The 12,400-nt window shown below is 38.6% G+C and overlaps 1 protein-coding gene across 4 annotated transcripts in view; it reads right to left on the bottom strand.

Annotated features, from left to right (window-relative positions):
* col13a1 (collagen, type XIII, alpha 1) overlaps positions 1–12,400 on the bottom strand; it is a 45,995-nt gene that overhangs the window by 6,819 nt on the left and 26,776 nt on the right. For 3 of the 4 annotated variants that reach the window (XM_084562307.1, XM_084562306.1, XM_084562304.1), the window contains 17 exons: positions 10,888–10,974; positions 10,736–10,762; positions 10,593–10,619; positions 10,425–10,481; positions 10,314–10,337; positions 10,178–10,231; positions 9,349–9,393; positions 9,037–9,171; positions 7,712–7,783; positions 7,479–7,520; positions 7,297–7,347; positions 6,726–6,752; positions 6,492–6,578; positions 5,545–5,580; positions 3,812–3,865; positions 3,660–3,713; positions 2,310–2,345 (listed from right to left, as the gene is read on the bottom strand). In XM_084562307.1, the coding sequence (XP_084418433.1) occupies positions 2,310–2,345; positions 3,660–3,713; positions 3,812–3,865; positions 5,545–5,580; positions 6,492–6,578; positions 6,726–6,752; positions 7,297–7,347; positions 7,479–7,520; positions 7,712–7,783; positions 9,037–9,171; positions 9,349–9,393; positions 10,178–10,231; positions 10,314–10,337; positions 10,425–10,481; positions 10,593–10,619; positions 10,736–10,762; positions 10,888–10,974 (915 nt within the window). The remainder of the gene's footprint in view (positions 1–2,309; positions 2,346–3,659; positions 3,714–3,811; positions 3,866–5,544; positions 5,581–6,491; positions 6,579–6,725; positions 6,753–7,296; positions 7,348–7,478; positions 7,521–7,711; positions 7,784–9,036; positions 9,172–9,348; positions 9,394–10,177; positions 10,232–10,313; positions 10,338–10,424; positions 10,482–10,592; positions 10,620–10,735; positions 10,763–10,887; positions 10,975–12,400) is intronic. The other variant, XM_084562305.1, reaches the window with a different exon arrangement.

Genomic DNA, 12,400 nt, shown 5'->3' with positions numbered 1-12,400 from the left:
TACCATGTAAGGGAAAATCCAGAGATTTTACACATTAAAGTGGTTCACTGGTATAAACAAAACCCTGGTTTTTGGTGTATATATCTGCTCATATCCTATTTTTTATGTGTACAAATTCAGATTTATTTTATTTTATTTTATTTATTTTTCTTTCACTTATTTAAGTTGTTGCTGTGCTAGAGAGCAAAGTTGCCGGAGTCAAATTCCTTGTATGTGTACATACTTGGCCATGAAAGCTGATTCTGATTCTAATTCTAAAAGATAATGTCAAAGTGATACAGAAACATTTGTGCCATCAAATTACAGGCTACTGTCTTCAGGCTTCATAGGTCATGACCAGCATAACACAGGTCAACATTTAGCTTTAGTTTTTTTTTTTGGTAAGTCTAGACTATTGCTTGATCATATGATTATCAGAACACTTGCCCCCCAGAAATTACATCATGATTTATAGGGTAGAACAGTAATTAACTGTCTCACTACAATTGCCTCCCAGCATCACTTGCACAACAAGAATTTCAGATTTTTGAATTTCCACAGGTTTAAGGCTCACATGGCTCAAATGCTTTCGGCTCAAATGCAGAACCTAGCTGTGTTAGTTGTAGTAGAAGCTCACATTCTGAGATGAGATAGCTTCATGCAATTACTGGAAGTGACATTAATCGTCACTTATGGTCTTGCTGTTCTTTGAGGGTTTGTTGTGTTGGGTTTGTTGTTTGAAATTATGAAGCCCACTACATTTTAGTAGTTTGCTACAAATATGATAAATGAATCATTAGCACTTGCTGTAAAGCACTGGTTGCATACTAATAGGTTCAGACTGACATTCCTGTCTAACGAGATAAACGTAACAAATTTTACAAATCATTAGCTCTGAAACATGCAAAATCATCGGCGTGCTGGCAGCTAAAAAACCCATACGTTTTGACTGTGATAGTAGAGTGCCGCTGGCCAATTTAGGGAATAGGTTAGGGGCTCAGGACTTGGGAAGAGGGGAGGGGGTACTTAATGAAGGCTAGCAGTGAAGAGGTACAGTTAAGTAGGAGTAGGAGTAGTAAAGAGGAGGTGTAAGAGGAGGAAGATTAAACCAGGACTACATTAGAATGCAGGAGGAGCAGGAGGCCAAGGTTTGTGAGAGGGAGAGAGGACAACCCCGGCAATAAAAAGAGCCACAGGCCACAGAGCAAGGTGGAGGGAAGAAAAAGGGGATAAGAAGACCTGCGGAAACAAAGGAAGACAGGACAAAGAGTAAAAAGACAATCTCACAGCTTTGTCTTCAACACATTCAAGTGGACAGTCATATTCAGGTGTGTTTATCAGAAGTTGACTTTTTCTAGTTTCTTCGTGTACACCTTGAAATGATGACCAGTTGAATGTGCTAAGAGAGCTCATGAAATGTGAAGACTTAAAAGATGGGAGTGGAAATATTAAAAGTGTCACAGGTTAATGGGAAGGAAACAGAAACATTCTCTTATGGGAAGGGTATGTGGACAATACAAAGATATTCTCTGATTTACTGAAACCTGAAAATGAAATACAGTTAGAAGCAGTACACACATTGCAGAGTTACTTTGATATTTAGTGTGCTCTTACTTTAATTGTGAGTATTATAAATTACGTCAGTCTCATTTTTGTGACTTAAGACCTGAACTGGTTTCAGCATATGGTTAGCAAAGCTAAATATGCTTTTAGCTGTTTGAACACACGGACCTGTGAATAATATCTGTCTCTTAATTTGAATGTCTAACATATTTTGTTACGTAAAAGCCAATATACAAAAATGCTCAAGGTAAAGCTATCACGAAGGTCATTTATCATTAACATTTCCCCTTCGTGTAAATAAACATGCATGGAATTATTCATTCCTTTTCATCTGAAGCTCATCAGTGACCTAACAAGTAATTTGCCTGAGAATGGCAAAATACATCTTGACGTTAATTATTCATAATCATTTAAAAAAATAAAAAAATCAAAGCAAACATTCTGAGTCATTTGGCTTTGATATTTGGTTCTGTAACTCAGATCTCCTTCAGAGTGTCTTTGAAGTTGTCACAATTCCACACAGGGAATGTACTAAAGCCCCACAAGGCAGTTGCAACAATAATGGCAAGGTTGTTCTGGATGCAAATACTTAAGTGGCCTGTTATAATAACAAGTGTTTAGTTTAGCCACTGAATTTTCACAAATCAAAGCTCTGAAGCTACCTAGTCTACGTGTATACCACAGATTAAATCTGCTGTGCATTCATTAGCCAGAATCATGGTTCAACTTCTGCTATTTTTATGAGAACCCTACAGTTTGTATCTTACCCGATTTCCTTTGAGTCCTTGTGGTCCAACTAAACCCTGCAAAGAGAAATGACAATAACGTCAGGGATTGGGCCTATCTGACTCTTTCTGGGGTCTATGCATATTTGCATATTTATGAGCAGAATCTTAGAACATTCAACAGAATTTGCAGAAGTTCTTTGGGTTGATGGAACAGTATCCAGGTAAAAATGTGGAGTATTCGGCGCGCTATTGTTCAGACAAATATGTTCTATAATCTTAGTGGACCACATTTCATCCATCTGATGAGGACTGGACTAAAGGCTCCCAGAAAAGCAAAAGCAGAAGGTGTCAGCAGTGAAAATTGTCTGGCCCTTTGCCACATCTTTCTCGTCACCATGTTGTGCACAAAAGAGATCTCTGTGCTCCTACTGGTCAACATCACAGAACTTGTCATAAATCTTAATGACAAGTGTCCAAGATGGGCATTGGTAACAACTTTTCCTATATGAATGGAAACAATCATCATACCCAATGCATATCTTTCAGCTTCATCTGCCATGCATATATACAGACACATAGAAGGAATTTGTTCTCTGCATTTCTCTGCAACATAGAGCAGTGGGTAGCCATGCTATTATGTGTCTTGCATTTGGAGGTGGACCACTCTTGTGGAGCATAGCAGTTGTCTTAAATCTCCTTTATTTGGTCACAATCTGACTGTGTATTTGTATGGACTGAAACTTTCCAACCTGATGACCAACAGTAACTCTTTTTCTGAGCTCCTCAGAAAGCTCCTTTGTCCGTACCATTACACACTTCCACTGTTGTGAATATCAGACTGTGACAAGTCCCTGGTTTAAGAAAATCAAGTCCCTGCTGAACGACACCTACCTCTCATCACGTTGATTGGAAACACTTCTGAACAGAATAATCTAATTTTACCTTGAAACTGACTTGTAATCCTAGAGGTGCACTTACTTTTGCAAGTCACAGATATGCAATACAAACACATAAACATATACCGAAGTACAATATTTCTGTTTTCTTTTTTGATTGAGTTCTCCTTGTCTACTGTTTGGACTTCTGTGAAAATCTGTTGGTGTTTTGAGTAATTTTTATGCAGAGATGTAGAAAAGTCTGATACTTTTATGCACTATATGTTGATTCAGTTATATCTGATAATAAATATGATAACTTTATTTATCAAACAAGAGTTTTACCACATTTTTGTCTTGGAGATTAAAGGAAAAAGTGATTGGATTTTGACAAAGTCAGCTCTGGTTTGAGTATTTCATCATGTCAGACTGTCTTAGTTTGGTGAATTTTTTTATAAAAACTCTGCTTTCTAATAGCTGATGATTAATATGTAAAATAGAATTTCAGACTTACAGGGATGCCTTGTGGCCCAATTGGTCCCAGTAACCCAGCATCTCCCTTTTCGCCCTGTAATAATAAGAGAAAATCAATGAGTAAATTAATTCTCTTATTTATTTTACAATAAAGACAGAAAAAGAAAAAAAGAAAGACTCAGAGATACTCACTCTCTCTCCCTTTGGTCCAGCTGGCCCTGGCAAACCAGCTGGTCCTATTAGACCCTTTAAAACAGAAAAGGTTAAATAAACATCTAATAGCAAATAAGATCAGAAGAGTAGAGAAAATATCAATGAATGCCTCAAATCAGTAAATCAACAAGCTTTCTGTTGTGAACAGGACAGGTTGACAGGATGATGTGGACCAAATGGACCAAATTGTCACTAATCTAACAAACATGCCAAGCTTGTTGAACTACTGTCCACATGGTTAAAAAGGAGGAAAATTTGGAAAAGTCAACAGCTGCAGTTATCTGTCTGAGTAGCAATCAGGAATGGAGAGGAGGACCTTGTATTTCAGGCATATCCAGTATGTGCAGTGAGGTATGGAATGCAGCTGTCCAGCTGTGCTGTACTGTATGACATGTGAACATACAGCACAGGCGTTTCTGCATGCTCCTTTTGGATAATTCTTAGCAATGGGAGCTTTACAGCCTGCTGCCGGTAAAGAATCAAGAGGCAGGAACATACTGAAGCAGGATGGAGGACTGAGGATTGACACTATGTGTGTCTGATATCTGAATGACAGGGCAACATTCTACTTTAAGGGAGTAGCTGTTGATAGGGATAAGAATTTAGGAGAAACTAAGAGATGATTCGTTTGAAGAATCACAACCAATTGATTTTTAACCAACAGTAACAGCTACTGTAGCTGGCTTGTGTGTAACACACAAGCATTGAGAGGGCTGAATTCATTTACAAACTAAAATAGTGCATTCACTGATGTAATTAAAATAGTCAGGTTCACTGCCTTGGTGCTGTGGGATTTAAAAAAAAAAAGAAATTAATGTTTTGAATAATTGTGCATTTTTTTCATTCATTTTTCATTTCATTTGTGTGCTGATTTGTATTTTTCTTAAATTGACAGGGCTGAATTCATTTACAAATGCACCCTTGGAACGTGCAATAAGAAATTTCCTATATGTTATAAAAGAGAATAGTGGACCAATATTCAAAATGTTTTTGGCAATATTATCAACACATAAAATATTTCAATGTTTCACAATATTTCATATGAGAGATTCAGGTGAAACAAGAGAAACTGATCAAAGAATAGAGTTTGTGAGCTTTTATTTAGAGGCTGTCATCCCTTCTAAAGATTGTTCTAGTCCTAAAAAACAACAACAAAGCAGCTCTGGTGAGAGAGTGTGGTGCATTTGTCTCTCCTATCATATATTACCCATGTCCCCAAAAACTGCCTCAGTTACTACTCAGTTCCAATGAATCAGTTCTGGACCTTACACTGCTCTGAAACAATACCATTGTTGAAAAACTGAAAAAAAAGAAAAAGAAAAAAAAAAGGCCACTATAAGAATAATTCCAAATCAGGTTGTGTCATCTATTGGTGACTATTGGCTGACAGATCTAGACAGAATATGTGGGCTGTGGAGTATCATAAAGTATATAATCCCAAGTTTTCCTTGAAGGTAGATTATTTTTTTTTCATTTGTTAAATTTATTTTTCAATGCGTGTATCCTCAGAACCCTACCCTTGACAGTTCTGTCCTCACATAGCTTCATTTGGAAGGAAAAGAGACAGTACAAGCATGGCAAGCAAAAAGCAAGAGGACATGACAAGCATACATAGCAGACATCAAGCAAGCAGTAGCAGGGTGGGAGTTGGGGATGGAAGGGGTACAGAAGGAATAGCCTGAGGGGACCGGAACAGGACTTGCACCACTCACCACTGGACCCGGTCTGCCGTCTAACCCATGAGCCCCCTGTATAGCGTTGTACACAGTTAGAGAGCAGAGATGATGGGACGAAGGTGGGGTGGGGGGGATTGGGATGAGGAGGTGGGGGGTTGGGGTGAGTGAAGCTGTGACTCAAGTGACTTCAACAACACATTCAGATGATGACTAATGAAAGGTAATGGAAGTGGTGGAGGTAAAGTGAGTGACATTAATTGGTCATGGTGGATGGTGACAGACAGGTTGTTGTGCACAGTGATGTTCTGTACATTGACTGTTCTTACATTCATTGTCATAGAAGGTCCCTGTACATCTACATAGATGTAGATGTACATTGCATACTGTACCGGTTGCAAGGTGGATGAATTGAACAACACAATGTAGGATTTACTACTACTACTACTACTTCTACTACTACTACTACTATGTGACACCAAATAACCAGCATATATAATCTCATTATACATTCTGATATTGCGTCTTTTTTGAAGGATGAGTCTACACTTATTCTGTATTATATTCTATTTTAGCTATACTTCTTACTTTACTTTATTAGAATAATGCTGAAAAGCAAAAGTTAACATTATTGCCCAATTCTCTGCATTTTACAGCTTTGGAGTCCCTGGAAAAAGTGCTTTGTTTTCTATACTACCAAAATCATATATTAACATTTGCCTTTTTTTGCCAAATAAAAATGTTACTGTAATACTTTACAGTAGTTAAAGTCCAATTTATGAAGCAAGACATAAGGCTATTACGTAAACTCTGCTATATTTGTGTATATGGCCATAGAAGATGCAAGGTTTTAAGTTAAGAGTGACTGAATATGATGAATATAAACACATATCAATCATTTGAACAGAAATAGTACAGTATAACGCTAATCAGTCCGTACTGAACTAGAAATGGGAATAAACAAACAAGAAGTCCTGTGTACTTACAGGGAGTCCAAGATGTCCTCTGTCTCCCTTGTCTCCCTTCTGACCTGTCGCTCCCTTTTCTCCTCTGACACCCATTCCTGGCTCTCCCTGATAGACAAGGCAAGATAGGATCCCATGCTTACATTTTCATGTATAGACTTGCTATGATGTAGCCAACATGTACTTTGAGGAGGATTTAATGAAATGAGATGATGGAGATGGAGATGACTGTACTTTATCAAAATAATATTTCACCTTAGGCCCTGAAGGTCCTTGAGATCCCTGGATGGAACAGAAACAAAGGAATTATTCTTTTTATTATAGCTGCTGCTGATGATGTTGGAAACATTAAATAAACTAAATAAAGTCTTATGCAACGTTTTTACAGGAAGAACAGAGGGAACTCCATTTGGGCCCCCAAGTGAGCAAATGGCATCTAGGAGGTGAGCCAGTGACACTGGGATGGACTGAACGTGTTGTTGGTCAATTAGCAAAGAGAACTGATAAATGACAGCCATCTACTGATTACTGGTGGTCTTGCTACCTAAGTGGAACAGCAAAAAACATACAATGGTTCAGTGTCTAGTTAGCCTGCACTTAATTTACCTATAGAATGAGTCACCTTGCAACATTGTCAAACACTGCCTGTACCGCCCTCCCTGAGACATTTGGCATGAGCTAGCACTGTGAGCCAGCACAGTGTCTGGAGAGACTGGGCTTCATTTGTAGTTCTTTCACTCTCCTATTGTGTACCAGTTATCACGTTTGTGATTGTGCAAGGCCTTATGGCTTTAGATTTTGGAGTTAAATGACATATCTGACTCACTGCTGGGCCAACTGGTCCGGGAGGTCCTGGGGGCCCTGGGGGACCATAGATCTAAAAACAGAAATACACAAACACAAGCAACAGTTCTCAGTTTAGAAATTACTGCTCACAAAAGTTGTTCTGTGGTCTGTTTTAGCAAGAAGTACACTGATCAAACCTGTGGGTTTATCACGGACCCTTACCATTTCTGACCTTCCTCCATCCCCAGGCTCACCTTTAGAACCCTGTGACGATGACAAGTGGACAAGACACAGAGAGACAAAGCTGATGATGTATTTCTTTGTCAGACAAACTATGTGGATGAAAGACAACACTTGGGGTGATTGCTAAAGATATTATATATATACACTTTTCCCCCATTTGCCTGGTCAGACACTGCAACCAGAAAGATGCAGTCAGGGGCACCATTGCATACCATTGCGCCAGGTAATCCAATGGGGCCAGGTGACCCTGTAGCCCCCTTTTCACCAGTAGGGCCATCTAAACCCTACAGAACAAGGAAGTGGAGATAAACATCATGATAATAGAAGAACGTTTAAGTCTAGGGACTGATTAGTTGATTTTTACTGAATCAAAGTAATGAATTATGAACAAGGTTACACCAATTAGCAACAGTATGCAGTATACTTCCTTCAACTTTTTTTCTTTTTTAAAAAAAGTAAAAAACTTTTTTCTGTTGAAGCAGTACATTGAGTTCAATTCGATTTCATTTCTATAACACCAGTAACAGTTACAATAGTTTCAAGACACTTTACAGAACCCATAGCATTAAACATGTTAACATTTTAATCACGTCTTCTGGCCATATGGTTTACAATGTCTCATTTATTGAATGATCTACAGTTTTTTTCACAAGCCTGTATGGTATCTTCATGCACTTGCCCATTTTGTCCACTTTGTTTGCTACGCTGTCTCATTATTAGCCGTTTGGTGCTTGTTCTAATGGTCAAGGTTTTGGTTTTACATTGATGATTGGTGGCGACAACTGGCATTGTTGTGCAATAGCTCTCGATTTCAGTGAGACCTTCACAATTACATATGGCACCACCACTAAAGACTTATTGTGGAAATCACTTCACCTGCTAAGTCATTCACTTCTATTCATTTTAGGTCATTTATTTTGAACTACTTTCAAAAATGTATACTCCCCTGCTGGTTTGCTGTTAACCATTCTCTATATTTATTTCAGTAAACCTTTACGTATAGTATTTTCATTTTGACACCACATTTGTTGGAGAAAAGTATATCAAATGACCACAAAGACACAAAACCATCACAAATATGCATAAAGATCATAAAGTGATGCTTACAAAATGATTATCATGATTAAAAAGAGACTAAATGATCAAATATATAATTTTTAGTTATATGGAAATTATATGGTCAGGGATGCAATGTTGCCCAGTCTTCCTCAAATACAAACAAACAAAAAAGATGTATGTTCAAGAGGCAGTGTCTTCTTTAAGCAGTCAGAACTCATTTTCTTCAAGGATTTACTGAAGGCTTTCAAAGAAACACTGAGCTAATAATAGAAATAGGGGCACATTGGGATCCATGCCACAGTGAATTAAAAGTTATACTCAGTGTCATTCCAAGTCTTTTCCAAGTTGTGAGTCTCTAATTAGATAATAAGAGGGCTGCTGGAGAAACCAGGCCTTCCCTCTGGGTAATGATAGATGTGTGTTTTGGCCTTTGGCCTGGTCTGATGTGGTCTGTTGTGTAGTTAACATGGTTACTCACAGGTGATCCAGATGGACCCATGTCTCCCTTGTCTCCCTTAGGTCCTGGGGAACCCATGACACCACCCAGTCCTCTAGGCCCTTCAGGGCCGACTGGACCTGCAGGACCAGGCTCTCCTGGCTTCCCTCTGGGTCCCTGAAAAAATGCAAGGTCAATGTTGCCTCCATTAATTGAACATGAATAATGAGAATCTTCATATGGGGAACTTTATTATTCACTCACACTCTCAATAGACATCAGTTACAATAAAGTGACATTCATGTAAGAACTCAGCCTCCTGGCCAATAATTTGGACTGCTGATTAAATGTTACCTTCTCTCCGTCCAGACCTGGGGGACCCGGTAGACCAACTTCACCCTGAGTACACATAAAGTTTGGATTACCAGCTAGGTAAAGGTCCACTATGACACCCTCAGGGACACGCTTTTCAATGTACGTCACTTGGCTCATGGTAATTTCAATAATAGCCTATTTGGTACTAGGTGTTTAAAACAAAGACAATCATATGACGTTGATTTGATGGGGTGTACCAGTGGCACAAAAATATGACACAAGAAGCCCAGTTAAAGTAACTGATCTGTGAATTTGGACGGCTGTGGCTCAGTTAGTAGAGTGGGTTGTCCAATGGGTAGATGTATCATTGAGACTGTAAAGTGTTTTGAGTGGGCTTATATAAATACATAACTAAGGTCAGTGCGTAGCTGTTTGTAATTCTTTGAGTGGTGATTATTTTATCTTTCAGCACAACAATATAAATTAGGAACAGTAGAAATGCAGCCTTTTCATTACAAAGTAGCCTTATTGGTTAATATTGCATAGTGTTCAGGCTCAAGGTGGTTCTATTCAGGCCTTAGGGAATCTAATCCACCCAAACTGCAATATGAACAGAGATACTTTACATAAGCCACAGCTTGTAGCTTTTACACAAACAACAAAAAGCAACTGCTGTGAAATGACCTAGGGCCAGTTAATCCAACAATGGGAACAGAAGCTCAACAACCTGTTTTGTCTCTAACCCACCCTAAGAAATAAATCTGGCAGCACGAAACTAGGGGGACTTGTAAATTGTATTTGTTGAATTCAAGGGTATAGTAAAATTGAGTGAGACGTTCATGTGTTATCATTCCACCATGTGTCTTACCTTGGTACCAGGGACTCCAGGGGTGCCTGGAGGTCCAGGTAATCCAGGGGGACCCTAGGAGGAGAAGAGGATACATCATTCAGTAGAATTAATACTGTAGTGTATTGTGTTGTGAGAAACCTTAGAAACTACTTACCATCAGGGGTATGTTGCGGATATCCTGTGAGAAAATATTGAATGTTAATAATATTTTACTCGATTCATTTCATGCATCTAAGAAAAGCACAACACATTAAGAGTGACATACGTTTTCATTGTTCTGGATTTCAGCCTTTCCTGGCTCTCCATTTAGCCCTGGAGGACCCTGTAATCAGCAAAAGACCATTTAAACTTCATAGTGTTTTAAATTTGCCTTCTTTGCTATTTATGTCAATACTTGCTACATGATGTTATTAGTCTGCCTGTGAAGACTTACTCTTGGTCCAGCTGGGCCTTCTACCCCCTAGGTTAAAGGAAAAGGAAAAAGGTTGTCCACATCATTTAGAACTTGTGATCTGGAAAGCACACTTCTCATTAAATACCAGTTTTATTTCCTTTCATAATGCAGTCTTATTGTACCTTGAGTCCTTGGTCGCCTTTGTCACCCTGTAGGAGGGATGTTACACCGAGACGTCAGTGAATATTAGCCATGCTTAATCATTGTTGCTGTACAGGCAATGCTGTATCAGAAGGGACAGTATGTGTCCACTAATCAAACTATTTTCCTTTACCTTGGGTCCCGCTAGGCCTGGCAGTCCTGGTGAACCTGGCTCTCCTTTGATTACCTTGGCTGCAATGCTTGGCTCTCCCTTCTCCCCCTGCCATACATGCAGAAAGAAGTTTTAACTGACGGCATACAATTTATTACTGTTAATCAAACACTAATTGCTTTGATTGTTAAATACTGGGGCCCAGTATAATATACTGAAGCTTGTGCTGAATCCTTATGTTCTCAAAATTGCTAGTGCCAGTGTGATATTTTTGGCACATACATATCATCATATATATCTAAATGTTTACAGAAACAAAGACATAGGTCGAGAGGTGCAATAAAACTCAGATCAAGGCACTAGGTTCATACCTATGTAATAAAATCAGTAAAACCCTACATTTATGTGTAATATATTTTAGATGGTTTACAACTTATTGAATAAACAGTGATGCACATGCTTTAAGGCAAACATTAATAAGACTTCTTTTACCTTTGTAAAGCTTTTGACACCGGTTAATTAACTCTAACAGCTGAGGTGCTGCTTCATTTATTTTGTTTATTGCAGTTCTGATCACAGCAACACAAGAACAGCATCCAATAATGCATATGAGATCCATTATAAAGCACTCTCATAAGAAAGGAGTGAAGGTGAGATAACAGCACAGACAGCAAAAACAAAACACACTCTGACTTCACTTCACTTCACTTTGGACACACTGAGTTAGGAATGGAATAACAATAACTGAGACAAAACCAGTTAGGATGTTCATTCCATTCCATTCCATTCCAGGCCTACCCTATAGCCCCTCTTGCCAGGGATGCCAGGGGTGCCAGGGATGCCAGCCTGACCCTTTGCATTGGAAGAAAGACAGTCATGACACCACAGATCTCACTGGGAATGTATTAACCGGCTCACACAATGCTCAAAAAGAACTTTACCTTTAACCCAGGAGGACCTGGGATACCTGGTTCTCCCTACAATGGCCGAGATGGCATAAAGGCAAAAGGCAGAAAATTATAACAGTTGATAGTCAACATGCAGAATATAATAGAAAGCAAATATACTACATTTCATGGATACTCAACCATTCATGTCAGGGCTAGAATATGTGATTAGATCGAAATTGCAAAGAAGTTTTTTTAAATGTTGAAACTCAATGTTAGAAAACTTGAAACCTTCATGGTATTTAATTCTGGACTATATTTTCTAGTATTTCTTGTTTCCTGTATCCTATTGCTATCATCTTACATTGACTTTTGTTAGTAAGCTCATCTAAGCTACCTCATCACTCTATCAGCCCATGTGTGGATATACTGTCCCATCTTTACCTTTGTTTGTTGTCCTTTCCTAGATGTACTCATGTTTCCTCTGGAAGTTGTTGCCCTTTTGCTGAATATATGTGTTTGGATTTCACCTGCTTTTCAATTGCATCAGTTCTTTGTTATCCTCAAGTACAGTATAGTTTATTCATTGAATTGATTGACTGATTCATTCTGCCTTTCTTCTTTTATTGCAGTTGGGTCTTCTTTTT

Source organism: Chelon labrosus (assembly GCF_963514085.1).
Source record: "Chelon labrosus genome assembly, chromosome: 15".
Lineage (NCBI taxonomy): Eukaryota > Metazoa > Chordata > Actinopteri > Mugiliformes > Mugilidae > Chelon > Chelon labrosus.
The sequence above is the reverse complement of the archived record's forward strand: the minus strand, read 5'-3'. Positions and strand labels throughout refer to the sequence as shown.